The sequence below is a fragment of the Pelobates fuscus genome, chromosome 5 (assembly GCF_036172605.1).
Source record: "Pelobates fuscus isolate aPelFus1 chromosome 5, aPelFus1.pri, whole genome shotgun sequence".
Classification (NCBI taxonomy): domain Eukaryota; kingdom Metazoa; phylum Chordata; class Amphibia; order Anura; family Pelobatidae; genus Pelobates; species Pelobates fuscus.
In genome coordinates, this window is record NC_086321.1 from 222,690,168 (window position 1) to 222,718,007 (window position 27,840).

General features: G+C 39.7%; 1 protein-coding gene across 2 annotated transcripts in view; it reads right to left on the reverse strand.

The window, feature by feature from the left end:
- The window catches only part of SMC5 (structural maintenance of chromosomes 5), a 79,905-nt gene extending 52,462 nt beyond the window's left edge, over nt 1-27,443 (reverse strand). Inside the window, exons 1-6 of one of the 2 annotated variants that reach the window (XM_063455050.1) lie at nt 27,021-27,443; nt 23,790-23,931; nt 19,280-19,332; nt 18,649-18,811; nt 9,576-9,710; nt 2,295-2,435 (exon numbers count right to left, since the gene is read on the reverse strand). In XM_063455050.1, coding sequence (XP_063311120.1) covers nt 2,295-2,435; nt 9,576-9,710; nt 18,649-18,811; nt 19,280-19,332; nt 23,790-23,931; nt 27,021-27,139 — 753 coding nt within the window. In that variant the 5' untranslated portion in view covers nt 27,140-27,443. The remainder of the gene's footprint in view (nt 1-2,294; nt 2,436-9,575; nt 9,711-18,648; nt 18,812-19,279; nt 19,333-23,789; nt 23,932-27,020) is intronic. The other variant, XM_063455051.1, reaches the window with a different exon arrangement.
- Nucleotides 27,444-27,840: the final 397 nt, after the last annotated feature.

Below are 27,840 nucleotides of genomic sequence, written 5' to 3' on the forward strand. Positions count from 1 at the left end.
TCAATAATGTCAATAATTGCCACTGCTGGGCAATGAGCTGAAATGGTCTGGATGCCTACAGTGTTCATTTAATATTTAGTGCATTTCAGGGTATGTTAGTACACACAAAGTGGGGTCTATTAGCTTGCACATCACAGTGTTACTATGTATGTTATACATATATTTACAGTGGTAGGAATGGTATAGAAAAAAAGGTTTGTAAAATATTTGTTAAATATGTCTGCAATTACATAAAAGGAAACTAAAATTATTCAACATCCTTTTCAGTATTTTAAAGGATTGCTCCTAGATTGTGTTTTTGTACTTTTTATACACTTTCTACAATTGCCTGTAATTACCCAGACTGCTCTATCAAAATATGTCAATAGTCAACATAACAACTTAAATCTAATTAAAGATAAAGCCTTTCTGAAACACTCACCTTTACCATGTTGTAATATCACCAAGGGGAAATGGGCTCTGTTTAGGAACAGGTTAAAGTAAGTAAAAACACACCTTTACCTGCACCCCATGACACTAAGACACCAAACAGAGCAGTCACCGTGAAATGCCACACAGTGCCAATCAAATGTTCTCTAGGAGAGTCATTTGAGCTATAACCAAGTTTAACTCTGTTGTAGCAGCGGAAGCACTTGTAGTGGCTGCCTACCAGGAAGGTACCTGTAAAGTCCTTTTAAAAGGGTTTCTCCAAACTTTTTTTGTTTAAAGGAGCACTATGTGGTCAGGAACACAAACATTTATTCCTGACCCTATAGTGTTAAAATCACCATCTAACCATGCCAGCCCCCGTAATTAAAGTAAAATCTCACTTCAGTGCAGAGGGCGGAGACGCTAAATATCTGTGCTGCACTGCCACTAGAAGCACATCTAGTAGCCATCTGAGGAGTGGCCAGTGGAGTGATCACTAGGTTGTAATGTAAACACTGCCTTATCACTGAAAAAAAAAAAATTGAATTACTGAAAAAAGCCTGAAGGGAATGATTATACTTACCAGAACAACTACATTAAGCTGTAGTTGTTCTGGTGACTATAGTGTCCCTTTAAGATAGCATAATTGCATTCTTTTGGTTCCCCCACCAAAAACTCTCAAAGAGGGTTTTAAGAATAAAATTTAACTCTCCATAATAAAGCACCGGTTGAAACTCCCAGCGCTGCTCAGTGCATTCCTGTCTGTCATCAAGGTAGTCGCGCATAGGTCCAAATGCTTTGATCTTACCAATTTACAGGAGGAGCAAGGATGGGGAAATGAAAAAATAGCAGAGGGGATAGGGAGAGCTTCCCTCGGTATAATGGAAATTTTTAAGCACGGAATTTACATTATGCAGCCCAGAATGTGGCGGGGGTGCAACTTGCCCGCGAGACACAAGTGCAAATAACTCTGGATGTGCAGTGTTTCAAGCAGCAAGTAAAAAAAAATATTCTCAGATGTGTTTTCAGTTTATACATTGTAACACAGAGTGACAATGTAATTGTAGTGATCGTAAAAGGGCTACTTTGTTATAACTGAATTGTATTGCAGGATTACACACAAAGCGCTACGGAATCGGATGGCGCTATATAAATAATAAAATAATAATAAAATACACAGTTGGGGTGCAAATAAAATACCTGAATTACTCATATGAATTAAATTGGATTACTGAATAAGCTTCTTTTGGGAACAAAACAAACACATGCATATTTAAATAAAAATAGCAAGTAAAAAAAAAAAAAAATATATATATATATATATATAAAAAGGAAATATATAACAATAAAAAGGTATTTATATTTTAACTCCATCCCAACAGTATTTAAGTTGTAACAGTTACCCTTTTATGATTTATAAGATTACATAGTTACTCTGTGTTACAATGAATAAATAGAGGAAAAAACAGAGACTTTAATTTTTACGTGCTGTATGTACTTATTTGTGGTTATTGCGCAAAACTACAGTACATCAAGTTGCTTTCAGTGAGTTACTTCCACACATTGCTCTAGGACAGTCATTATTTTATAGGGATACACTATTGCATTGTCATTTCTTAATTTAGGTTCATATACTGCAAGGAAAATACATTTATAGAGTATCTAAATTATTTCTTGTACACTGGTTTAACATTTCGCACATTGTTTTTTAAGAGTGTGCACTTTGAGTGTTACATGATTTCACAATAATTTTGAGTCTGAGTACCATTGTGTAGATGGTTATGTAGTATAAATGAACATGCTTTTTTTTATAGAAAAATTCTATTTCCATTCATGCTGTTTTGGGGTTTTCCAATTGTCCATTCAAGCAAACAAATATAACTTACCACCCAAGGCCTTTTTCTTTCCAACATTTCTATTTTATCAAGGTGGCGCTTTTTTTCGTAGTATTTCTCAACATCCTTCTTGTAGCGTTCATTTTGTTGCTTCATATTCTGTAAATATTCAGCTTTACTATTGTAAGTATTCTGTTATAAGCAAAGAGAGTTTATTTAGTGCAACCTACAATTAAGAAATAAAAAGAAAGCCCTACATCATTAAAAACATTTATTAAAATTCTCACCGCTGGAAGACTGGAGTTGAATGGTGAGTAACAAGTAATTCCAAAGTAGTCTATTAGTGCTTTAGAGAAAAAAGCAAAAAATAAAACGCATAGAAGCGCAGTTCTAAACACTGGTCAGGATACTAGCCTCTAGAAAGTGTTGTTCTGCTGTGTCAAACAATACAGTGCACCATTCCTGAGTGAGTATTCTCAAACGGTACCCCCTATCAAGCGACATCCACACATTAATATTGACGCAGGATTCTTTGATCAGCAACAAGATAGTAGACTTATCAGGGGCGGGGCCGGACCGCCGAGCTGGACGGTCGCAAGACAGACCAGCTCCAGCAAAAACTAAGCCATTTCAACCACAAAACTACGACTTTTAACAGAAATACCGGCCAGCAACGGCAGCCCTCGACGGGCAGAGCGCACTGAACCCAGGGTGAGGCTTGCTCGATGAGTATTAGTCCCCTGGGGGAGAAATCTTCAACGCTGAAGCGGAGGCCTACTCCGGCGGTGAGTGGAGCGGACAGCCGCCGCCCCGCTATCCTGCCAAACAGTGTACAACCTGGGGCTTACACCCTCGAGGAACCGGCTCCATTCCCCCCCCCCCCCTCTGGACCGGCGGGGGTGATCCCGGTCCTCCCCCTGAGGCCCCAACCGCTACAACTGAGACTAAGGCCTAGCAGCACTGCCAGATGCAGACCCTAAGATGGCGGAGACCGCGCGCCTACACCAAGAGCTGATTGAAAGCTGCCCACCGCACAAATGCCGCAACCAAAGTGGTTCAGCAGCACCAAAGGAGCGGACACCCACAAATCCCAGCCGCACACACGCATCCTGGCACCCTAATGGGACACTTACCTCAGGTGACTCTCTGCAAAGGGGCACAGCACGCCAAGCCAGCACTTGCCTGAACAGCGGGGAACATCAGCCCCCACTCCACAACACGCCACCCTCTAGACACACCGGGGTCCAGGTACAGCAAGCCGGATGCCGCACATCACTCAGTGCAACATCGGTCAACCAGCCCCGCAACAGCCGCAACACAGGCAGACCACCGGACAACAACGTGAACAAGCTGAATCCATGAGTCACAAGGGGACTTGCTAAAGATGTCATATCTAGTCTTTACCTGCCCCAGTATAACTATGGCAATGTTGAAATATTACCTGTCTTACTGTTCTAGCCTTACTAACTGCATTCATATGTAGCTGTGGGGGTCTCGGGGGGGGGATGCTATATCGCTCATGTTTAAACGTGTACCTAGCTAAACTAACTATACCATCTGCGTGTAACCTTATCTTGTACCTAAATCACCAAAAATGTGCAATGCCTAGCAACTACCCTATTTGTTATACAAGCCAAGCAACTCAAGGATTGCCGTTGGGGTACCTGGAGCCAGTTTGTAATTTTTCTTATCTGCACAGCAAAAATAAAGATAAAAAAAAAAAAAAAGATAGACCTATGGAATCTAAACCTCCACATTTACACTGTGCGTCATCCTGGATTAAAAAAGTGATACAGAATGCTACATTTTGAACAAAACTTACACTAAGAATGACACAAATATGGCTTAATTTCAGCGTTGGCATATATAGGTCTTTGATTTAGTTATGACCATTGCTTCTCTTTAGCTGTGTGTTATTGCAGACATGTATAAATATCCCATTGTGCTACAAAGAATGAATAACTGAATGAAACTGAAATAAGATTCATTAAACAAAAGAAGCATGTAATAACCTTTAACCCCTTCAGGACGGAGTCAATAGTACACGTTCTGATCAAAACAAAACGTAAACAAAAACTGGAATTTGCGCTATGTCTGTTCACCCGTAGTTCCCCTCTTTCATATTAAATGCACCCCCACTTATTATATATCATTTTGTTCAGGAGAAACAGGGCTTTCATTTCATATAAAATATTTGTATTTGAAACAATTTATTATGAATAAAATTAAAAAAAAAAACTGAGAAATTTAAAAAAAAAATTTAATTTGTAGTTCCGCCTCACATTTTAGCTGTAAATGTCATAATACTGTTAGGTTTTACGGCAACAAAATGCACATATTTGTAATCAGCGATGTCTCACGAGTACAACAGTACCCCCCATTAACAGGTTTTATGGTGTTTTGGAAAGTTACAGGGTCAAATATAGAACGTTCCATTTTCAAATTGAAATTTGCCAGATTAGTAATGTTACCTTTGAGACGGTGTGGTAGCCCAGGAATGAGAATTGCCCCCATAATGGCATACCATTTGAAAAAGTAGACAACCCAAGGTATTGAACGTGGGGTATGTTTAGTTTTTTTTTAGTAGCCACTTAGTCACAAACACTGGCCAAAGTTAGCGTTCATATTTGTTTTTGTGTGAAAAAAGCAAAAAACTAATATTTGGCCAGTGTTTGTGACTAAGTGGCTACTAAAAATGACTGGACATACCCCATTTGCAATACCTTGGGTTGTCTACTTTTGCAAATGGTATGCCATCATGGGGGTAATTCTTATTCCTGGGCTACCATACGGTCTCAAAGGCAACATAACTAATCTGGCAAATTTCAATGTCAAAAAAATGAAATGCAAGCCTTATATGTGACTCTCTAACTTTCCAAAACACCATAAAACCTGTACATGTGGGGTACTGTTATTCTCGGGAGATTTCACTAAACACAAATATTAGTGTTTTAAAACAGTAAAACATATAACAACAATAATATAGTCCATAAAAGTGCCGTTTGTTTTTAAAAAATGCAAAAAACTTCACTTTTACTTAAAATATCATCGTTGTAATACAATTTACCAGTTTTAAACACTAATATTTGAGTTCAGCGAAGTCTCCCGAGTAAAACAGTACCCCCTATGTACAGGTTTTATGGTGTCTTGGAGAGTTACAGGGTCTAATATAGTGCTTGCAAATTAAATTCTCTGCACTTTCTCCCTGTGTTGTCAGGCATGTCAATCAAATTTTAATTAATCAAATGACATAATTATGTTAAAAAATTACTTAAATATACACGTAGAATTTTAATATATATGCATTTATAGGTATATAAATTCTACGTGTATACTAATGTAATTATATGTATTTATCTCTATATATATATATTTGCGGTTATTTGTATTTTATATATAGATAGATATATATAGAATGTCATTCTAAGTGTATTCTGTTTCCAATATATATATATATTAATAACAAAATACAGTTAGAATGAAATTACATATGAATATATAATTTATTTTATATTTTGTTTCAATATTTTATTTATTTATTTAATTATTTTATTTATTTATTATTGTAATTATGCGTATATATATATAATATATATATGTAGATCTATTATATATATAATATATACATATTATATATATGTAACGTCATTCTAAGTGTATTTTAATATTAATATATACTAATATTAATATTAAAATACATTACGTATGACGTTACATGTATATAATATGTATATATATATATATACACATATTATATATATATATATATATATATAAAAAAAGGCATTTAATTTATTTTATAACATTTTAATATTTTTTTTTTTACACTACCTACCAGCAGGGGGACTGTCTAATATTTTAGACAGTCCCCCTGCTGGCAGATCCATAGCCAGCTATAGGGGGCCATGTGATCGCTCTTTGAGAGCGATCACATGGCCCCCGGGGGCCTCATTTGCCGGAGGGGGGCTGCCTGGGCTCTCAGACAGCCCCCCAGAAGAGGATCGCGGCGGAGGTGAGTACACCTCTGCTCCTGGGGCTGCAAGCCGTTACGGCGTTCTATGCCGCCGCAACGGCTTTAAAGCCCTTTAAAGCCGCGACGGCATGGAACGCCGTAACGGCGTTAAGGGGTTAAGTAAGTAGAAACATTAAAGGTAAACAAAACCACAACAAGCTGCTGCACTTAACCCCTTAAGGACGGGTGACGGACGAGGTCCGTCATCCTGGGGAAACCCTTAACGACGGATGACGGACCTCGCCCGTCACGCGGTAAAATTAACCCCAGATCGTCGCAATCGCGGCCTTTGTGGGGTAGTTTGAATTTAAAACCTGCGAAGATGCTTGGAAATTGCACATAGGCCCAGCGTCAAAATTCAAAGTTCTGTAAAAACTGATATGGCTTGGTCTCAAATATGGCACTGTAGCTTCACAAAATAGTGCCAAAGACATTCATTGGGGATGTCTTTTTACTCAGAAGACTTAGCTGAGCATAATTTGGAGGTTTTGAACTTAATGGCACATATGAAATATACAAAATGCCCAGCAAAAATGCAATGCGTATGTAAAAAAATGCCCCAAATTATTTTTTACCACATACTTTGGCATATATTGGTGAAAAAATGGGGGCATGCTAAGGCACAATATGCACCTTATGATATACCCTGGAGTGTCTACTTTTACACATGGTAGGCCTTTGTGGGGGGGGGGTTTGAACAGTCAAACTGTTATAATACCCCAAATGGAAGCATAGGCTCATTAAATCCGTCTCTCAAAATTCTACTGTGAATACTGAAAAGGACAGGTCTCCTATATGGCACTGTAGCTTCACGAAATAGTGCCAAAGACATACAATGGGGGTACCGTTTTACTCAGCAGAAGTAACTGAACACATAATAAAACTTTGTACAGGAATAGCACACACCAACTTTACAAAATACACATGAGAAGTTCTTTGTTATAAGTTTGTATGCGAAAACCCCCCAAAAACACAATTTTACTCCAATATTTAGCAGAGATTGGCGGTGAAATGGCTACTCAAAAAGTGTCAAAACAACCTTAGGTAAATAGCCTGTGGTAAAGATACAATTTATCCAGGAGCTTATACAATGAAAAAGAAAATGCCTGTAAGGCATTTTCTTTTTCATTGTATAAGCTCCTGGATAAATTGTATCTTTTCTACGTTAACCCTTGGGATTTGGTGAAACCCCACTCATTCCAGTTTTCGAGCTTTCACTCATTTCTCTGTCTTGTTCCCTCTTATTTTCTGATAGCCATTTCTTTTGACTATCAGTTTCTGTTTAAATAGCCTGTGGTGTCTACTTTATATAAATATATACTTTTGTGTGGCAATTTTGTTTTCTTTTATGGCTATTAGGCTTACAAGACAAACATACCAAATTCTAAAATCGCTCCACATTAAAGTTTATTTTGCTCCTTGTGCTTTGTGACCTGTAACTACCACAAAAAAATGAAAATCCCAGACACATTATATATTCTGTAAATCAGAACAACTAAATGAATTTATTTTTAATTACTTTCCTTAACCTGCACTAATTGTGCACACATTATTATTGCAAAAACTGTAAAAAAAAAAAAAAAAAATCAGAATTTTTAATTTTTTTTGCATTTTTCTGTATTTTTTAATAATAAATAAGCATTTATGTATATATATATATATATATATATATATATATATATATATATATACCGTATATACTCGAGTATAAGACGAGTTTTTCAGCACATTTTTTGTGCTGAAAAACTCCCACTCGTCTTATACTCGAGTGAGTGTCTGTATTATGGCAATTTTCATTGCCATAATACAGACTGGGGGGAGAGGGGGGCTGGCAGAGCTGTAACTTACCTTCACAGCCGCTCCTGTCGGCTCCCTTCTCTCTCCTCCGTCCGTGCAGCTCCCAGGTCGGCTTCCGTGCGGCCGCGAGAGTTGCAGAGGAAGCCGACCTGGGAGCTGCACGGACGGAGGAGAGAGAAGGGAGCTGACAGGAGCTGCTGTGAAGGTAAGTTACAGCTTCCTGCCAGCCCCCCTCCTACAGCCCATCCACTGGACCACCAGGGAGTGAGAGCCCCCCTCCCTGGCCAGCTAACAGGCAGGGAGGGGGGACGAAAAAATAAAAATATTAATAAAACTAATAAGAAAAAAAAATTATTAAAATAATAACAAAAAAATATACAATTAATAATAAAATAAAAAAATAATCACCTAAAAAAAAAATATTAAGATAATAATTAAATAATAATTAATAAAATGCCCAACCCCAACTAATGCTCTGCACACACACACACACACACACACACTGCACTCACACATACACACACTGCACTCACACATACACACACTGCATTCATACACACACTGCACTGCACTCATTATATACACACTGCACTCATACACACTGCACTCATACACACTGCACTCATACACACTGCACTCATACACACTGCACTCATACACACTGCACTCATACACACTGCACTCATACACACTGCACTCATACACACTGCACTCATACACACACTGCACTGCATTCATTATACACACACTGCATACACACTGCACTCATACACACACTGCACTCACACACTGCATTCATCATTCATTATATACACACTGCACTCATATACACACTGCACTCATATACACACACTGCACTGCATTCATTATACACACTCATATACACTGCACTCATATACACACACTACACTCATACACACTGCATACATTATATACACACTGCATTCATACACACACACACTGCACTCATACATACACTGCACTCCATTCATTATACACACACTGCACTCATACACACTGCATACACACACACTGCATTCATATACACACTGCATTCATTATATACACACGCTGTAAATAAATATTCAGTTAATATAATTTTATTTAGAAATTTACCAGTAGCTGCTTCATTTCCCACCCTAGTCTTATACTCGAGTCAATACGTTTTCCCAATTTTTGGGGGTAAAATTAGGGGCCTCGGCTTATACTCGAGTATATACGGTATGTTACATCAAATTAAAGCCCTTTCTGTCCTCTAAAAAACGGTATATAATATGCGTCGGTGCAATAAATTAGTAAAATGCAAATTGCAGTTGAACGCAAACAGCAAAAAATGCAAAAAATGCCGTTGTCATTAAGTGAAAGACAAGCTTCTGAAGCTCTGTCCTTAAGGGGTTAAAATACTCAATCAAATTAACTGAAGAATAACAAGAAGAAAATGCTATAGAAAGAGAAAGAAAGTGGGAAATACAATTTCTTTTAAAAACATTTTTTAAATGCACGCAAACCAGCCCCAAACATACTTCAAGTTCCCTTTCTTTTTCCCTGCAGTTTTTCAGTTCACAATGAAACTTGTACATCTCTGGAGGTCCAACTGATTTCTCGGTTGCTTCAAGAAGTTCAATCTTTGACAATTTGGCAAATTCTCCCACTTTATCCTGAATAATCACAAATGGGTCTATTAGTCTACATAATTAGTCATGCATTGCAAAACTGTACAACCGTCCAACAGAAATGTAGTATTAAAATGTACATGCCTAGTCAATACACTGCAGCCGACGACTATACAAGGAATACAAATTCTGTCGTTTTGTTTGCAGAATATTAACGTGTCTTTAAAACAGCCACAAATGTTTTGTGAGTATCTCCACTGAACTAAAAATACATACATCCTGGATTGTTTGTGGTCCATGAGCACTGATTTGGGAACCACTGGTATAGATAATGACCTGGCAGTCTTACTGCTCAATTCTCCGCCATTTAGGAGTTAAATTACTTTTGTTTTGATTATGCAGCTCTAGCCACACTTCTCCTGTCTGTGATTCACACAGCTAACATGGAGGGAAAAAATGGTTTCAATCAAATGTGACACCTTAGTGTGTATACTTATTAAGACTTCATCTCCTGCTCTGTTAATTGAATTTTCATCAAACACAAGATGCAATTACAGAATTACATTCGGTTTACAGAAAATTTGTAGGTAGACTGTGTAGGTCACATGCAGGGGAAGTGTGGTTAAAGCTGCATAAATAAAGTGATTTAAAGTAAACCTGTAATGGAAAAAACTCACTTACCTGAAGTCACTCCCGTATATATTTAATACACCATACTTTACAAAGATACATGATTTATTCAATGTAAGATAGAATTATTTACTCATCTTTCCTCTATTCCAGCACTGCTTTTTGGCTGTTACTCTTCGTGTAACACCTTCCTCCAAGCCATCCTCTGCTCCACCTGCAGTTTTCTTTAATTTGCAATGCTTGACATGCATGCCCAAGCAGGTAAAAACCTCCTCCTTGATGTCAGCACGCTGGCTTAGTTGCCAGTATTGTAAATAAGTGATGTAGTGGCACTCAGTTTTTATACACCTTGGCCAGCACTAGAAGCACCAACTGGGAGTTTCCATTGCAACAACAGCTCCTGGTTGAAGGCATTGATTGACAGCTGGGAGAAAATATCTTCAAATAGCCTTTTTCTCCTAATCTATACATTTGCTGGCAAAACTGCTAGCACAATGTATAGATAACATAATTCACTCAATCTAATGAGCATAAGAGGTCCACTTTAACTCCTAAATAGCAAAGAATAGAGCAGTTGGACTGTAGTGGCATGATCAATATACCAAAACCACTCGCTATTAAACTAAACTGGTTTTGATTACCCAACTGTAACCGGTATAAAATGAAAAATAAAACTGTTTAAAAAAAGGACAGCAACCCTAATTTCTCTTGTTTACCTCACACGCTTTACCGTATAACCACATGCCTAAGATAAATCGTATGTCTAATGTTCCTGTTTACTCCTGTGCCTAGACATGTATTTTCTTAACGTAAAATGAGGCAGTTTGTTCTTGAGTCTGATTGGAACTATGCACCTATTACACTAATGTCTTCTGAATATGTACTGAAATTCTCTTTTCTGTAGTGAATTACATAATGCCTCAAAGAAAGATTGACCAAAAAAAAAAAAAAAGCCTGCAAATAATGCCAGACATGCTCCTACAATTCCAAGAAGAATTCTTGTTAACTTACATTATTGCACCAGATTAATTACTAATGAAAAATAAAACGTAATCGAATAAAAATACAACTGCTTCATATTGTTTAATACAAAACAAATACAAAACATTATAATGAAACCATAATAGGGAAATGCATTTTTGTTGCACATTTTTAAATGAATGATCGTGCCATGTAGTGGAGATAATTTAAAGGGTTCTGTTTATCTTCAGATTTTTTTTTTTTTACTTTCCTTATGTTCCCTGTAACTTATTTGCATTTTGCATATTTAGAATATGTTCTTCCTTGTGCCAGTTCTCAGTATCTGGGTGCAGCCATTTTGTTTTCAAATGCCCATGCTCAGTTGGACTGTAGGTAAATCTGAGTGGCAACTGAAACAAAATCTTGTTTTAAGCCACGCCCATTGCCAAGTTCTGTCAACGTGATTGCGATTAGCAATTAGGATTGCTAAAGGTAGCCCTTACTTTTCCTTAGATTTCTATGAAAACTACAACACTCAGATAAATAAATTGGTTAAATAAAGAGAGATTCATACCAAGAGAACTATATTGAATTAGATTAGATAAAGTACATTTTTGCTGACAGAGACACTTTAACAGCTAATGGTCTATTTTCCATGTTACCTACATCATGCACATCTAAGTTAAAGGTGTGTTGGAGGGATTACACACACACACACACACACACATTTTTTTTCTCTTGTTCCTTAGTAGTTAGCCACAAATACCTCAAACACACCTCAACGTTATTTTCAAACCATTTTCTGGATACCTAATAGTTTACAAAGTCCAATATAGACTTGCTTAGTTGAATCTTCCTAAAGGTTTTTCAAAATGCTGAAATATACAATCCACAAAACCCTCAAAAGCTCTTTATTATTGAATTAACATTTTTGCTTTTCTGCCAGTTAAGCAATTTTGGGAAGCATCATGAAAATATCACAGATTAGACAAATACTTGTAAATCATAGCCATGTATTCAAATTTCTTAAAATTAAAATAAAATGAATGGATAGGTCATATCCAATAATAAAAATGGTGTTAAAGAGATAAGAGGGTGCAAAAATGCACTCTGGACATTTAGAGCCTAAAAATTCACTAGATGGTGTGCAAATAAAGATGGGCACCAAAGCATTGTCGTTTGGATGTGTACAAATTTTCAAAAGGTGTATCTAAAATTAATTCAAACATATATTGCATGCAAATCTAAATAGTGCAGTAATTAGGTGTAACATGGACGCAGATCAGAAGAGATCTGTTAAAATGTAGATTCATTTTGTGGAAATAATGCACATATATACACATATATACATATGTTAAAAGGCCTGAACTTGTGGAGACCTGAATTTGTGGGAGGAGTAAGTCCCCTACTTAAACTCCCAGCCCCTACTCACCTCTGCCGTTCAGCTGATTGTTTGGTCCCCATAGCAACCAGCACTTCCGGTTCCCGCCAGAATTTTTCTCGTGTTTCCAGCAGACAGACGTTCAGAACAAGCCCTCCGTCCGTTCGTAGCCTCCAAGCCGTTTTCCGGTCGAGGTACCCGGCTTCCGGTCTCAACACCGGCACATACTCGTGAGTTAGGCGAAGGAAATAGCGTTCCGCTATTTTCCCGCCGTTCGGGCCTAAAAACGTGGGGGTAGGCTCCCTTTAAACTTAATCACACTATTACATGCTCGTTTAAACTAATCTACGCTCGCACCGGTTCTTTTTCTCATCGTTTACATATCGTTTACATATCGTTTACATATCGTTTACATATCGTTTACATATCGTTTACATATCGTTTACATATCGTTTACATATCGTTTACATATCGTTTACATATCGTTTACATATCGTTTACATATCGTTTACATATCGTTTACATATCGTTTACATATCGTTTACATATCGTTTACATATTCATACGTTATTCACTACTTAGCTTATAATTCCATGTACACAATGATATTACCGGTATACCCCTCTTTACATGCGGTCACCCAGGACCACCTTATGTCATTTATGTTAAGTACAAACACGACGCTCCTACACATATGCGATTAGATCTTATTTAAATAGGCTACTGTATGCATGTAGGTCTATTTTAAATAAATCTACATCAGGTTACTATTTAATACCTACTCGTCTGTTTAGTGTGATATATTTTACTCATTGTTAATACCAGCCTTTTCGATTTTCTATCAATGTTAGACAAGCAATATTCATTTTACTAACCTTAATACTCCCACTACTATTGTAAAATATACGGCTCGCTACCCTAAATTTTCTGTAAAACGACACATATACTAATAAATACTTTGTCTAACCAGTAAATACACCCGGAACATTAAACACATGTACTAAAGCATTTCTCATATAATCACGCCGCCACATATTTTAACTTTACAGAATACTTCGGTTTCTCACTTTGAGCTAAAGTTGATAGTTTCAAGGCCTTTTTCTTTACAGGAACAGGTACGGTATTTTATCATTCTTTGTCTTCACGGTCTAAGTAAAATTCATTTAAATATATAAAATTAAAATACAAAATTCATTACATACCATCGCACCTGTTGTTAACTATGTATATTTTGTTCAGTCAATCCTTAAGCTCCTGAATTTAACCTAGGCTTCCACCGGTCTACACTGGTAACCCTACTACGTCCATACGAAATTTCTGTACGTCCTACCAAGGTATAGTCCTCTAATTTCTACTTACAAATCTTCATACAAGACCTCACGTAGTCTCATCATCTCCTTTCTGCTTTTTCAGAAGCTTACGCCCACGATACGTTAATCTCGTTACTTTATTTTTTCTATCCAGACATACGGTCATACGGCCTCCAGGCTCTGGATCACACACCAAATCCTGACCCGGTACTCAGCCATACCTTCAGGTACTTACGCCCTTCCCGAATACGTCCATTTTCCAACCCTAGGCCTCATTCAGCCTTCTCTAAAAATAGCAAAAATCATCCCAATCAAACTCCATAAACATTCCAGATCCCTCAACGCAGGCCCCTATCAAAAAGAAAACAAATCATACGCCACCACGATACGTATAAATACATCAACATCTTTCTTAAATTCCCAGGATTCTTCAACGAGGACAGCCAGACGACAAGACTCACTACACTTAATCTGCCTAAAAGGTTCCAGAAACCATTTGCGTCCAGTTAAGGTTGGTATCCACACACCACTCCAGGCCACGCATTATACCCTTAGTATACAATCGAACTGGCTACAGGGTCTAGGCCTTACGCCTTAAGCTCACCCTATTAGTTCTAACCCTATCCTGCGAGGCCATCCATCCCCGCCCCACCTCAACACGGAGGTACGGCCCCACGCCCAAATCATAGTTAGAAGCCTCGCATGCCCTACTATAGGGCTCTAGTCAGGGCCTCACCCGTCACGGCCACACGTTTTGATCCTTCTTTACTGTCACCGAGAGGCCAACACCCCGCCACCACGTCTGTGGCAATCACGTCATAAGCCAAATCATAGGTAGAGCCTCTCACCGCCACTTGGCATTAGCAGGGCCTCACCTACCAAAACATTCAACAGTTAAACTCTTCGCTTCGGCATCTAGCATTACAGTCCAGTTCTTCCATTTACCTCACCCCCCACACACCCCAAACTTCCGTACTCCCTCACTAATATATCTTCGCATAATCATTTCCTTTTTAGAATGTCCCAAGAACCCATGCCAACCGAAGAACTGACTGAAGATATACCATTCACGCCAACCAGACCCGAGTCTCCAAGCGATTCTCTCACCCTTTCAACCCCCACGTCCTTGAGAGCATGGACTATTCCCAAAATTACGGCCGAACTTAGGCTCAGGGGAATCCCCTTCCCGGCCACAGCCAGAAAGGCTGAACTTTATAGGCTACTGACCCACCAAGCCCCCGAGCCTAGGCCAGGCACTAGCTCTCAAGGACTACCACTTAGTTACAGCACGTCCAACCAGGATACCCTGGCAGAGATCTTGGCCAATCTTCAGGCCCTCAATAACAGACTATCCAAGGTGGAGAGCGCCATCTCCTCCCCAGGTACTACTGCGGTAGTCCCAGCTCCTATCACGATAGTCCCAGCCCCTATCACGATAATCCCAGCTCCTATCACGGCTGTACCCATCATACCTACATGCCCTCCCATACCCCCCCCCCCCCTAGCACCAGGCACAGCCATTACACCATTTGAGTCACCAGCACACTCCGTCCCTGACTCTATCAAGAAAGATATCTTAGACGGGAAGGACGTGTGTCTGGTGTCTCTGCTCATAGCCTCCCAGGATGTTCTTGAGAACAAGGCCTTCAACTATGGCGACATTTCTGTGGTACTCAAGACGAGGGATCCCAGGCTTAATAAAAAATTATCAATCCCACAGTTTGTGATAGCCTTCGGGATATATAGAGATGTTATTTGCACAGTGTACCCCCACAGGAGAGAGGAGTTAGACCTTTATCTGCACAAGGTGGTGGATCTAGGCATCAAGTACGGGGGCTCCTCGTTCTATGACTACCACAAGTCAGTGTCAGCGAAGGCGGCGACCCATCTAAAACAGTTCAATATCAAAATGAACTGGGGTCAGATGGACACTGAATTGTTCTGTCACCACTTCGCTGGACTCAGGCCCCCGGCTTGTGCCATATGCAACTCGACATCCCACATGGCGGACCTATGTCCAGTCGAAGCAGATCCCACCACCTCCACACCCACCTCTCACTCTTTCACACCTCACTCTACTTTCACCCCCTACAGCAAGTCATCAGGTGGTCTTCGGGATAAGCTAGGTAGGCCCATCTCCTTTCTAGGGAAGGCGCAGGTGTGCAATAACTTTAACGCAGGCTCCTGCAGTTTCAGCGCCTGTAGATTATTGCACATCTGCTCCATATGTTTCAGGGCACATACTAAGACCATGTGTCCAGCCAGGTTGTCACCAAACAAATGACTAACCGACATAAACATCGACAACCTGGTTTTTTATCTAAGGTCTCACCCTAGCAGGCATCTGGTAGATTATCTCACCACAGGGTTCACTAAAGGGTTTCTCACGGGTATAGTTGCCATTCCCCCAGGTACATTAGAATGCCCTAATCTACAGTCTGCACGTTTAGACCCAGTCTCCACAGACTCCCTCATTGCCTCAGAAATCACCAACGGGTTTATGATAGGCCCCTTCACCTCTTCACCATTTTCCTCCTGGCGCACTAACCCCATTGGCATCGCTACTCACAAATATTCTAATAAAAAACGTTTAATTATTGATTTATCGGCACCGCACTCCTCTTTTGTTCCTAGCATAAACGCACTCATTCCAGCAGACGAATTTTCACTTCAATACGTAACCATCGACGACGCCATACATTCCATAATTTCATCTGGTAACCGACCCTGGCTTAGCAAAACGGACATTACTAACGCTTTTAAATTACTACCCATGCACCCCTCACTCTGGCACTTACACGGTATTAAATGGCGTGATCTATACTACTTCTCTACACGACTCACTTTCGGTTCTCGTAGCAGCCCCAAACTGTTCGACATTTTCGCAGAGTCGTTGTGCTAGCTGCTCCTGAACATCACCAGGTGTCACTCCGTTATCCACTACCTCGACGACTTTTTACTTATAGAGCCAGGGTCAACATCACCCACATCAATCAAAAGCACTACTGCACTATTTGCCACACTTGGAGTCCCTTTGTCCCCAGCCAAAACTATAGGCCCCACTACCAAATTGACCTTTCTGGGGATAGAACTGGACTCGATTAACCTCAAAGCTAGCCTCCCTCACGACAAACTGACACGTTTGAGAGGGGAAATAGACTTGTTCCTGCGGAATGATGTTTGCACTAGGAAGGAACTTCAGTCCCTTCTCGGATCCCTGAATTTTGCCATGCGCATCATTCCGCAGGGAAGATCTTTCATATCCAGACTTCTTTGCCTGATGCACGGAGTTCCGGACTCTGGCACAGTTTCTTTGGACCCCCACGCCAAGGCTGACCTAGCTATGTGGGGGAAGTTTTTGAAAGACTGGAATGGAATCTCCATGTTTATTCCCCCTCTCTCCACCTCTTCACCCATCATCCACACAGACGCAGCAGCCAATACCGGTTTTGCAGCCATTTTCGGGAACCACTGGCCCACTGAGACGGATGCCTTGCCAGGATTCAGAGAGACCTCAGCTTTATTTGAAATCTATCCCATTGTGGCGGCCGCACACACCTGGGGTCATCTCTGGTCTGGCAAGGCAGTCAAATGCTACTCTGATAACTCGGCAGCTTGCGAAATCGTGAACAAAGGGCGATCATCTTCCCTAACCATCATGCGGCTGATTCGCAAGCTGACCTGGTTGGCAGCATCCGGCCAGTTTCACTTAGTTTGTTTTCACATCCCGGGGATTCACAACACGGCCGCTGACGCTCTTTCTCGTTCTCAATTTCAGGCATTTTCTCAGGCACTCCCAACGGCTCACCTACAACCATCCAGGACACCACGGTTCCACGAGCTAATCCTGGATTAAGCACACTCTTGAACCACGCTAGAGCACTCACTCACCAAGCATTATCACCAAACACGGCTATCACTTACAATAGGGCACTTAATATATTTAATAAATTCACTGCAGAGTTCGGTCTACAAGGTGACTTCTCTATTCAAACCATGGTGGCTTTTGCCTCCTTTTGCCACCTACACCTAAAACTCCCTGAATTTGTGGGAGGAGTAAGTCCCCTACTTAAACTCCCAGCCCCTACTCACCTCTGCCGTTCAGCTGATTGTAATTATAACAGGGTGTAGGTGGGTGGGAACAATCAGCTGAACGGCAGAGGTGAGTAGGGGCTGGGAGTTTAAGTAGGGGACTTACTCCTCCCACAAATTCAGGCCTCCACAAGTTCAGGCCTTTTAACTTGTGCTCGGAATTTAAATACGTAATGGATAGTAACTGTGAGCAAAGTTGGTTGTGGTGTGCCGAAAAACCAACGTACGAGTGGGCCTGTAAATAAAAGAGGGCCCACCAAGGAGAATGTAATTATAACAGGGTGTAGGTGGGTGGGAACATTCTCCTTGGTGGGCCCTCTTTTATTTACAGGCCCACTCGTACGTTGGTTTTTCGGCACACCACAACCAACTTTGCTCACAGTTACTATTCATTACGTATTTAAATTCCGAGCACAAATATATATACACACATATATACATACACACACATACATACGTGACAAACTGCAGTTGTAATGTATACAATTAAAACAAAGAATGTTTGATGCAACAAAGTAATATTTACAAGATAGGAAATATATAATTCAGATCATGAAAAAACCTTACAAATTGTTAAATAAACCTTTTTTTTTTTTAAAGAGACACATACCTGTGGTAAAAATTGGCAAAGATTTCCTACTTGAATATTCAGGGAAGCCACAGTCTCCTCAACCATTTTAAGAGGAACACTTTTACCATTTAAAGACCATGTTGACTGATTGTTTGCAACCTGCATTTCACGTGTTATCACCACATTACCCGAAGGCTTATACCTAGAAATAAAAATATAAAAAAAAAAAAAAAAGAATATGCAAAGTAATAATTGTATACTAATTAATATATGGTAATTCATACTTACTATGTGACACTACTAGAACAGGACCGTAAAAATTACATTTGCCATCTCCCTCATTTTGACTCAACTATCGTGTCCTTCACTGTTTTTCTCAAATTGTAAAATTCCCTGCTCCTTCCAAAGGCTGCTAGTCTTCTATCCCACTACACTAAAATTCTGATACTCTGTTACCCCTTGTCTCACCTCCTTACCAATTTTCCCGCTATTCATATCCCTCTAACTTGTGCTCCTTTATCGGTGAATGTTTGCTGTAAGCATGATGGACTCCTACTTGAAGGGTGTTTGTTACAGCACGATTCCCATATGGTTATTACACTTATATTGTTCAATAAAAACGGAACTTAAAGTACACCATAAAACAACAAGAAAAAAAAAATATTCTTACAGTTCTACTTCAATCATCCCTTTCTGGCACCCACGTTTCACATAAAATCCAACCTGAGAAGAGGAAAAAAAAAAAAAGAAAAGTGTTAGTTTGCTTTGTACAAAATAAGGTCCCTCAACCAGCCTCTTAGTCCTCGTTGGGTGTGCAACAGCACAACATGCAGCACAAGTTTGTAATTCATCCCAGCAGCATATAGTCCATTTCACTGTCAAAGGGGCTGTGAACAGGGTGATATGGTTTCTATCTGCTCATTGAGCAGATCTACTCATATTACGTGATGAGTGGAAAGAACATGAACTTATCCCATAAACCTCTGTTGGACAGGGTTTATAGGAAAAGAAATATGCACAGACAATAAGAGCTGATTGGAAAGGCTTACTGATCTCTGAAAGATTCGCCCAGTGTTTCTGCAAGCTATAAATTTGTGGAAGCACATGGTTCTACTTTATGCATTTAAAAAAAGGGGTGGGGTTACTCCGACTTCTAGATTTATCGCTAAAATTTAGGTCCACCATTACAGTAAAATGGTTTTACCCCATAAATAACTTCTCCATTTACCCAATGTTTATGATGGATGAAAGATGTGATGCACAGTAAGCACAGGAAAAGGTGGATAACTTGTAGTTTCAAATACAAAACTCCAATTATAATACAATTTTTATATATATATATATATATATATATATATATATATATATTTTTTTTTTAAATGTTAACTACTTTTACATTTATTCATTTACCATTTAAGAATACTGAAGGTTATACAGTATTAGAGATTACATACTATCCATGGTCTGTCAATATTTAAGAGGATGTAAAATTAGCATAGAATCAAATGAATCAGGTTTGTCTGGTGTGACACAAATGCAATAAAAATGGTTATGGTTAATCACCCGGTCTCTAAAGAACCTGATGCCATTTAAAGCTGAACATAAAATTAAGATATGCGTGTTTGCATAAGGCTTACATACAGCAAGTATTAGAGCTATAGATATATATCTATCTCAAGTATAGTTACACAAACCATCTATACCACACACGCAGTGCAAAACACACTGAAAGACAATTAAAGTTTAGATTTAGTATCCTTTTAGGATAAATATAGACCCTCATATCATATTGGGTCGCTAAACCATACGTAATAATAAGGTGCGATATTATGGAGGTGAATATCCCTTTAAATTCTGTATTTGGACTCAGCAATACCTATTCTTTAATTATAATACAGAGATATCCTTGATAATTAACAATTAGCTGTCTACATTTGGATCTCTAAGTGGAGTCTCTGCTTACATAAGCTGTATACTGAATTTATCTTGAATTTTATGATATAATTTTTCAATATTTCTGTACCAATATAGTTTCAACATAAAGGCAAACTTATATATGGCATTCTGTGTGTTTAATTTAGTAATTATGTGCAATAGTAGGTTGGACACTAGCCCTTAAATATTGGTTTCCTGATTAAACATATATATGCAAAGGTAGGCGGGACATTAGATTCCCATAGAGCAGGGGTTCTCAACCCAGTCCTCAGGACCCCCTACCAGTCCAGGATTTGGGGATTACCTGGGTGTGTCTAAGGTGTTTAGAAAAAAGGGAAAAAAACACCTTAGACTTTAAGGTGTTTTTTTTTCTTTTTCTAAACACCTTAGACACACCCAGGTAATCCCTAAAGCCTGGACTGGTAGGGGGTCCTTGAGGACAAGGTTGAGAACCCCTGCCATAGAGGAAGAATGAAACCAGCCTTTACGAGGAAACCACGCCCCCGGACCAATGAAATAACAGAGGGGGAGGAGTGAGACACTTAAAAGAAAGGGCTGGATGTCCATGACGTTGTCAGAGGAAGCCTGTGGAGGCGGGCGAAATACGTCACAACAGAGGCGGACCCGGAAGTGATCACGTGATCAGGATGGACGAAACCAGGAAGTGACTTTCTATCTGCGGTTTTACATGCTTTTATGTGGGTAGCTATGTCAGCATAACCCACCACTCGCAAAGTAAGAGTTTTTAACCGTTGTTTAATAAATTGTATTTGATACCATTCAATTGGATCTCTCTCTCTTATATTGCCCAGTTCTACCAGTTTCCAGTGAGCACACCACTTGGAGTTCTATCAGTGTGGGAATGTTCCCTCTCAAATGGAGCATTGCAAACCCAGAGCCAGGGCTGATAGGGTTCTGGTAAATATCAGTTTAGCACGCTTTTGTGGTAACTATTTGTCTGTATTTTGTGTATACTTTTGTATCACTGGGATTGAGTGCTGCCATACTGTATGTGTTATATCCTATAGCGTTGACACACTGTTGGTCTTTTTTTCACACACTGAAATAGACCACGGCTCTGAGGGAACACTATTGCCATGAAAGGGTGCACGTGATTAGCAACAATCTCTAGATAGTTGGTACATGCCAAAGTAACATCCACATAAATGCCAGGACCCAAGGTTTCCCAGGAGAACATTGCCTCCGTCAGTCTGCTGCAATCTCTTTCCCATGCACACACCGGGTCACCCCACTTATCTAAAAGAAAACATGACTCATCAGACCAGTCAACCTTCTCCCATGGCTCCTTGGTACAGTTCTGACTCTCACGTCCCGATCGAAGGCACTTATAGAGATGGACAGGGGTGATCATGGGCACTCTGACCAGCCTGCGGCTATGCAGCAAACTGCAATGCACTGTGTGTTCCGACACGTTTCGATCATGGTCAACAACATTACATTTTTCAGCATTTGAGTTACAGTAGCTCTTCTGTGTGATCGGAGCAGACAGGCTAGCCTTCACTCCCCACATGCATCAATGAGCCTTGGGTGCCCATGACCCTGATGACATTTCACCGGTTGTCCTTCCTTGCACCACTTTTGGTAACTACGAATCACTGCTATTTGGGAGAACCTAAGACTTGCTGTTTTGAAGAGGTTTTGACCATGTTTTTTTAGCCCTCACTATTTGGCCCTTGTCAAAGACACTCATTTTTCCTGCTTCCAACAAGAAATTACTACACTTGCTGCCATATATATCCCACCCATTGACAGATGTCATTGTAACAATATAATAAATATTATTCACTTCATCTCGCAGTGATTTTAATATTGTGGTAATGTACAATAGCTTTATTGCATGAACATTACAAGCAAGTTCAAATGCACTCGTGTAGAAAATATAAGCTCCAACATGCCTGCCCTGGTATTTTGAGGGGCTCGATGAACCCAAAACGATAGGTCAGCCTGGTGGAATAACCTCTCCAACCGCTCTCAGGAACTCCAGCAGGATACAGCAGTATAGCTAAAAGTATTTATTGGCACAATAATGTATTTAAACACAAGAATCTTGGTCCAATGCATCTCTTCCGATTAGGACTTCTTCAGCAACCACAAGTTACATTAAAAGCATACTCACAAGAAAAGGCAGAACCAATTGTGCCCTAATCCCTCCAGCAAGATTCATTCTTTAAATATTTCTAGACCTCCACTTTAATTTGTGACTCAGCAGTTGGGTAACACTTCCTTTGAGCGGTTCATTCTGTCTTCCACCTTTTCTTTTAAATAGGGTATACAATTTATATATGAGCTTTAGCTTATCAATATTTATTGAATTAGGTTTTCTTTAAATAACTTCATTTACCAATCGTATATTTTAAAACTTATGGGATATTTAAAATGTAATTATATATATATATATATATATATATATATAAAACACGTTGTTTGAATATATCGCACCAATAAAATACTTTTAGCTTTGCTTTACTGCTGGAGTTAATGAAGGTAGTTGGAAAGGTTATTATTCCCTTTGGCTGACTGATAGTTTGGTTGTATCTAGCCTCATAACATTAGTAAGGCACTCTGCAGCTTATTATTGCTTTACATTTTGTGAGAGCTTTTAAAATTGTTTCTGACATTCATGCCATAATTTTATTCAACTACTGTACGTATATTTTTTTTGTAGATGTTTAGCTCTATCCCCAAATTGCCTTTGGTTTTATATTAATATACAGTTTAACCTATGTATTACCAGAATTAGGAAATGGTGAAGATCCCTGATATGTATAATCGATTTCTCTTAATCCTCATATTATCCTTTTAATGTAGTGTTTTGTATTCTATATTCTAAAGTGCCTTCCAAGATTTAAGTTTCCAACCCATTTGTCCTGTGAGTGGAGACAAAAGGATGACATTTTTTCCCCCATTGATAGTATCAATAAGCATACACATTATACGTAACATGTACAATAACAATGTGCAAACTGACAACTGGATATACTCTTTTATGGATTTGCTTCTAACATAGCATGCAAAAAGAAGTGTGTGTGTGTGTGTGTCAGTGTGTCAGTGTGTCAGTGTGTCAGTGTGTCAAACTGGGTGCTAACTCCTCAAATTTGCAGCTTTCCTCTACTCTGCTAAACCATTTATGAATAAGAATTGATTTTAATTTAAACAAATAAATAAAAAAAAATTATTTTACTTTGGACGGTGGGCTCCACCTTGTATGAACAAAGTCTACGTACCTTGTCCGCTCGACCAATAAAGGAGGTCTTCCCAGCCAATCCAAGGCAAATTGCACAAACAATGCTGGATTTCCCTGTTCCATTAGCACCAACAATCATGTTTAAATGGGAACCAGGAAACACTTCACACAAGTCATAGGTTCTTGAAAGAAGAAAATAAATATCATTTTTAATTTCATATAGATTTAAAATAAAAATAAAAATTAGAGCATAATTAAAGATACACTATAATCCTCAGAACCACTACAGCTTAATGTAGTGGTTCTGGTGTCTAAAGCATGTCCCTGCAGTTTTAACACTGTAAAAACTGTCTTTTCTGATAAAATTCAGAGTTTACATTGCTGCCTAGGAAAAACTCTAGTGACAGTAACTGAGACCATAACAAGAGGTGCTTCCTAGTCCACTGCTGCACAGTTTGCTGCACCAGTGTTCAGCATCTCGACACTGAATATCTGAGGCTGAACACTCCACATAGAGGTTGAACACTCCACATAGAGATGCATTAAATCAATGAATCTCTACGAAGAGATGCAGACTGGTGCATGTGCAATATCCTGCCAATGCTTTTTCTATGGGTATTGACTGAGATCATACAGACTGATGATTTCAGCCATTGAGGTGAGGGAGAAAAGGTACATTTTAAGCCTTTAATGTCCACTTAGAGGGGGGAGGCGACCTAAAGCGTGATTCCTGCACTATAGTGTTCCTAGTATTCAGTAGCTTACTAGAGCAAAACAAAAGGGTCAACACCAATTAATTATTGATTTTAGTAGTGAGGAGGATATAAATTATCCTTTCCAAGAAGTACGAGGAGTAAACAATTAAAATAAAATTAGCTTTATTAAACCAATTGTTAAAGAATAACAGTCACTACATTTTTTTTTTAATATCTTAACCCCTTAAAGGGACACTATCGGCTCCCAGACAACTTCATCTTATTGAAACAGTCTGGGGGCACTGTCCCCATTAGTCCTACAATATAGTTTTAGTGAAACTGTAATGTTTACATTGTAGTGTTTAGACTGTCTCTACTGGCTACCAGACCGCCCATATAGGCGCTTTCTGGGGTTTCACAGAGTTTGGCAGCCACTAGAGGGCACTTCCTGCTTCATAGCACAGGTTTTCTGTGCTAGAGCGTCGCTGGACGTCCTCACGCTGTGTGAGGACCTCCAGCGTCGCTCATTTCCCCATAGGAAAGCATTGAAATTATTTTTCAATGCTTTCCTATGGGGAGACGTAATGCGCATGCGCGGCATTGCCGCGCATGCGCATTAGGTCTCCTCGGCCGGTGGGCAGGATCAGTCTCGCCCACCGGCCAACGCAATGAAGAGGAGGAGCGGCGCGTAGTAACCGGGGATTGGGGGGTGGGAGGGAGAGGGACCCTCCAGTGCCAGGAAAACGGATAGTTTTCCTGGCACTGGAGATTCCCTTTAAGGTGAGCTGCTGAAGCTATAGTGAGATATAGATAATTATATATATATATATATATATATATATATATATATATATATATATAGATAATATAGATATAGATAGATATATCTATATAAATAAAAGCCCTGTTTCTCCTGAACAAAATTATATATAAAGCGCGTGGGTGCATTTAATATGAAAGAGGTGAATTACGGTTGAACAGACATATGGAGCAAATTCAAGGTTTTGTTTACATTTTGATCTGAACTTGTACAACTGTCTCAGTCCTTTTAACCCTGAGCCAAATGAACACATTGTGATCAAAACTAAACCTGGAAATTGACTATATGTCTGTTAAACTAATTCACCTCTTCCATATTAAGTGCACCCACACTTATTATTTATCCCAGGACATACTTGAAAACGAGAGAAATCTCAATGCATCTTTCCTGGTAAAATATTTTATAAATAAATATTTTATTCAGGGGAAACAGGGTTTTCATTTAACAAATATTTAGCTGTGAAACAATTTAATATGAATAAAATGTAAAAAACAAAAAAAATGGGAGATATATACACACATACACACACACTTTAAATTCTACATGACATTTTAACTGAATGTCATAATACCGTTTGCTTTTACTGCACTAAAATACACATTTGTATTCAGCGATGTCTCACATGTAAAACAGTACACCCCTATGTACAGGTTTTATGGTGTTTTGGGAAGTTACAGGGTCAAATATAGCACGTTACATTTAATGGTTACGTTGCCTTTGAGACCATATGGTAGCCCAGGAACGAGAATTACCGCCATGATGGCATACCATTTACAATAGTATACAACTGAAAGTATTGCAAATGGGGTACGTCCAGTCTTTTTTAGTAGTCACTTGGTCACAAACACTGTCCAAAGTTAGCGTTCATATTTGTTTGTGTGTGAAAAATGCCAAGATTTTACTATATTTAGGGAGGCACAGGAGGTGTGTGGGGGGAGGTGCCTAGATGGTGGTTTTAACACTATAGGGCCAGGAATACAGGTTTGATTTCCTGACCCTATAGTGTTCATTTTTAAAGATATAGATATATATATATATATATATAATGTCACCAAAATCAGTCCTACTATAGCAGTTTCACTAATGACCTCTTCATACCACAATAACTCTCACCCAAACCTGGAACACCATCTAACTTATTGTGCCAAACATACCTAATAAACACCTGTCCACTCATTCCACTGCAGTAAAAACACAAATGAGATGGTCTGAGCATCATAACCGCTAATGTGCTCAGTGGTGACTTGTGCCCGGAGTTCTCTGGTACCACAGTAAGCTGTCAAATTATTTACAAATAGATCATAGACACTTGCTTAGCGCTTTTGGGTACTTCCAGTCTGCCCCAATATGTAGAAAGAGAAGTCTTTACTTTGTGTGAGCATGCCAGCGTTACACATTATTCACTGGCCAAGTCTCAGCTAACACTAACCTGAAATGTTTGCTGGAAACACATCACATTTATCTCGACAGGTCAACATAATGTCCTAAACTAGGTTAAACTAAGAAAGAAGAGGGGGTATGACAATTAATATTCAATGTGTCATATCTGCCATGTTCTGGATACTAATGGGTAAACTCGGTGTGTTTCGCCATGTGACCTGTATGAGCTGCAGGTGGGAAATCAAAGCACTCCATTGAGACCCTGAATAGCCAGTCTCCTCCTGAAGCATGTGAATGCTACATACTCCACAGCAGCACTTTCCAGGTCCTGCCCACCCACATGTAGCGCTCATACTCTCCCATCCCGGTGACTTACAGAAAGTTTTCCATTTTGATTCTGACAATAGCCCCCTCCACGAGCTGCGGGTTCGGCTCGGGTCTGCCAGTGAACACCTTGCGCCCATCAGACTTCCTCTTGGCCAGCGGAGCTGCCATTGCACCTATCTCACAGCCCCACTCTCCGTTACCAGATCACCGGAGCTTCCCTCTCGCTCACTTCAAATTCCTCCTCCGCCGCCCGACACTAACCAGACCGAAACACTCCGGCGGCCATGTTGCGTGTGGGCAAAACCATCACTTTCTAGTCCTATTCCAGTTAATGTACTGTCTGAACGGGACTCGGCTCACATCAGTTAAACAGCACACCCAGAGGGACCCTGCCAGTGTGTATTATAAACTATAATAACAACGACAACTCCCTCCGAGCCAGGAGTCACAACCACACTGCATTGTGGGTAGAGTGGGCATTACGACACTACATAGCCCAAGCGCGCGCTCCTTCTCTCAGCGTAACCGCATTGGATGGCAGCTTGTCAGTGGGCGGGGCTAGCAGTCTAGAGCGGATGGTTTCGCTTTGTCGATAACTGAGAGGACGTCACGTGGTGGATCCAGGCTATGACATTTGGCTCGCGCAAACCTCCGTGCGGCAGGCTCCGCCCCCTTGTGATGTTTCCACACCCCGTGAAGGCTCGCGTTTGCTGTCATTCTTGTAATGGCGCAGGATCGAAGGGAGACCAGGGAGAAAATACTATATTATTATTATTTATTCCTTTTTTGTTTGTGGGATTTATAAATGTTCGGCGTGATTTTCCCATCACTGTGTCAGCTAGTAAGCCATCCATCTCCTGTTACTGTGT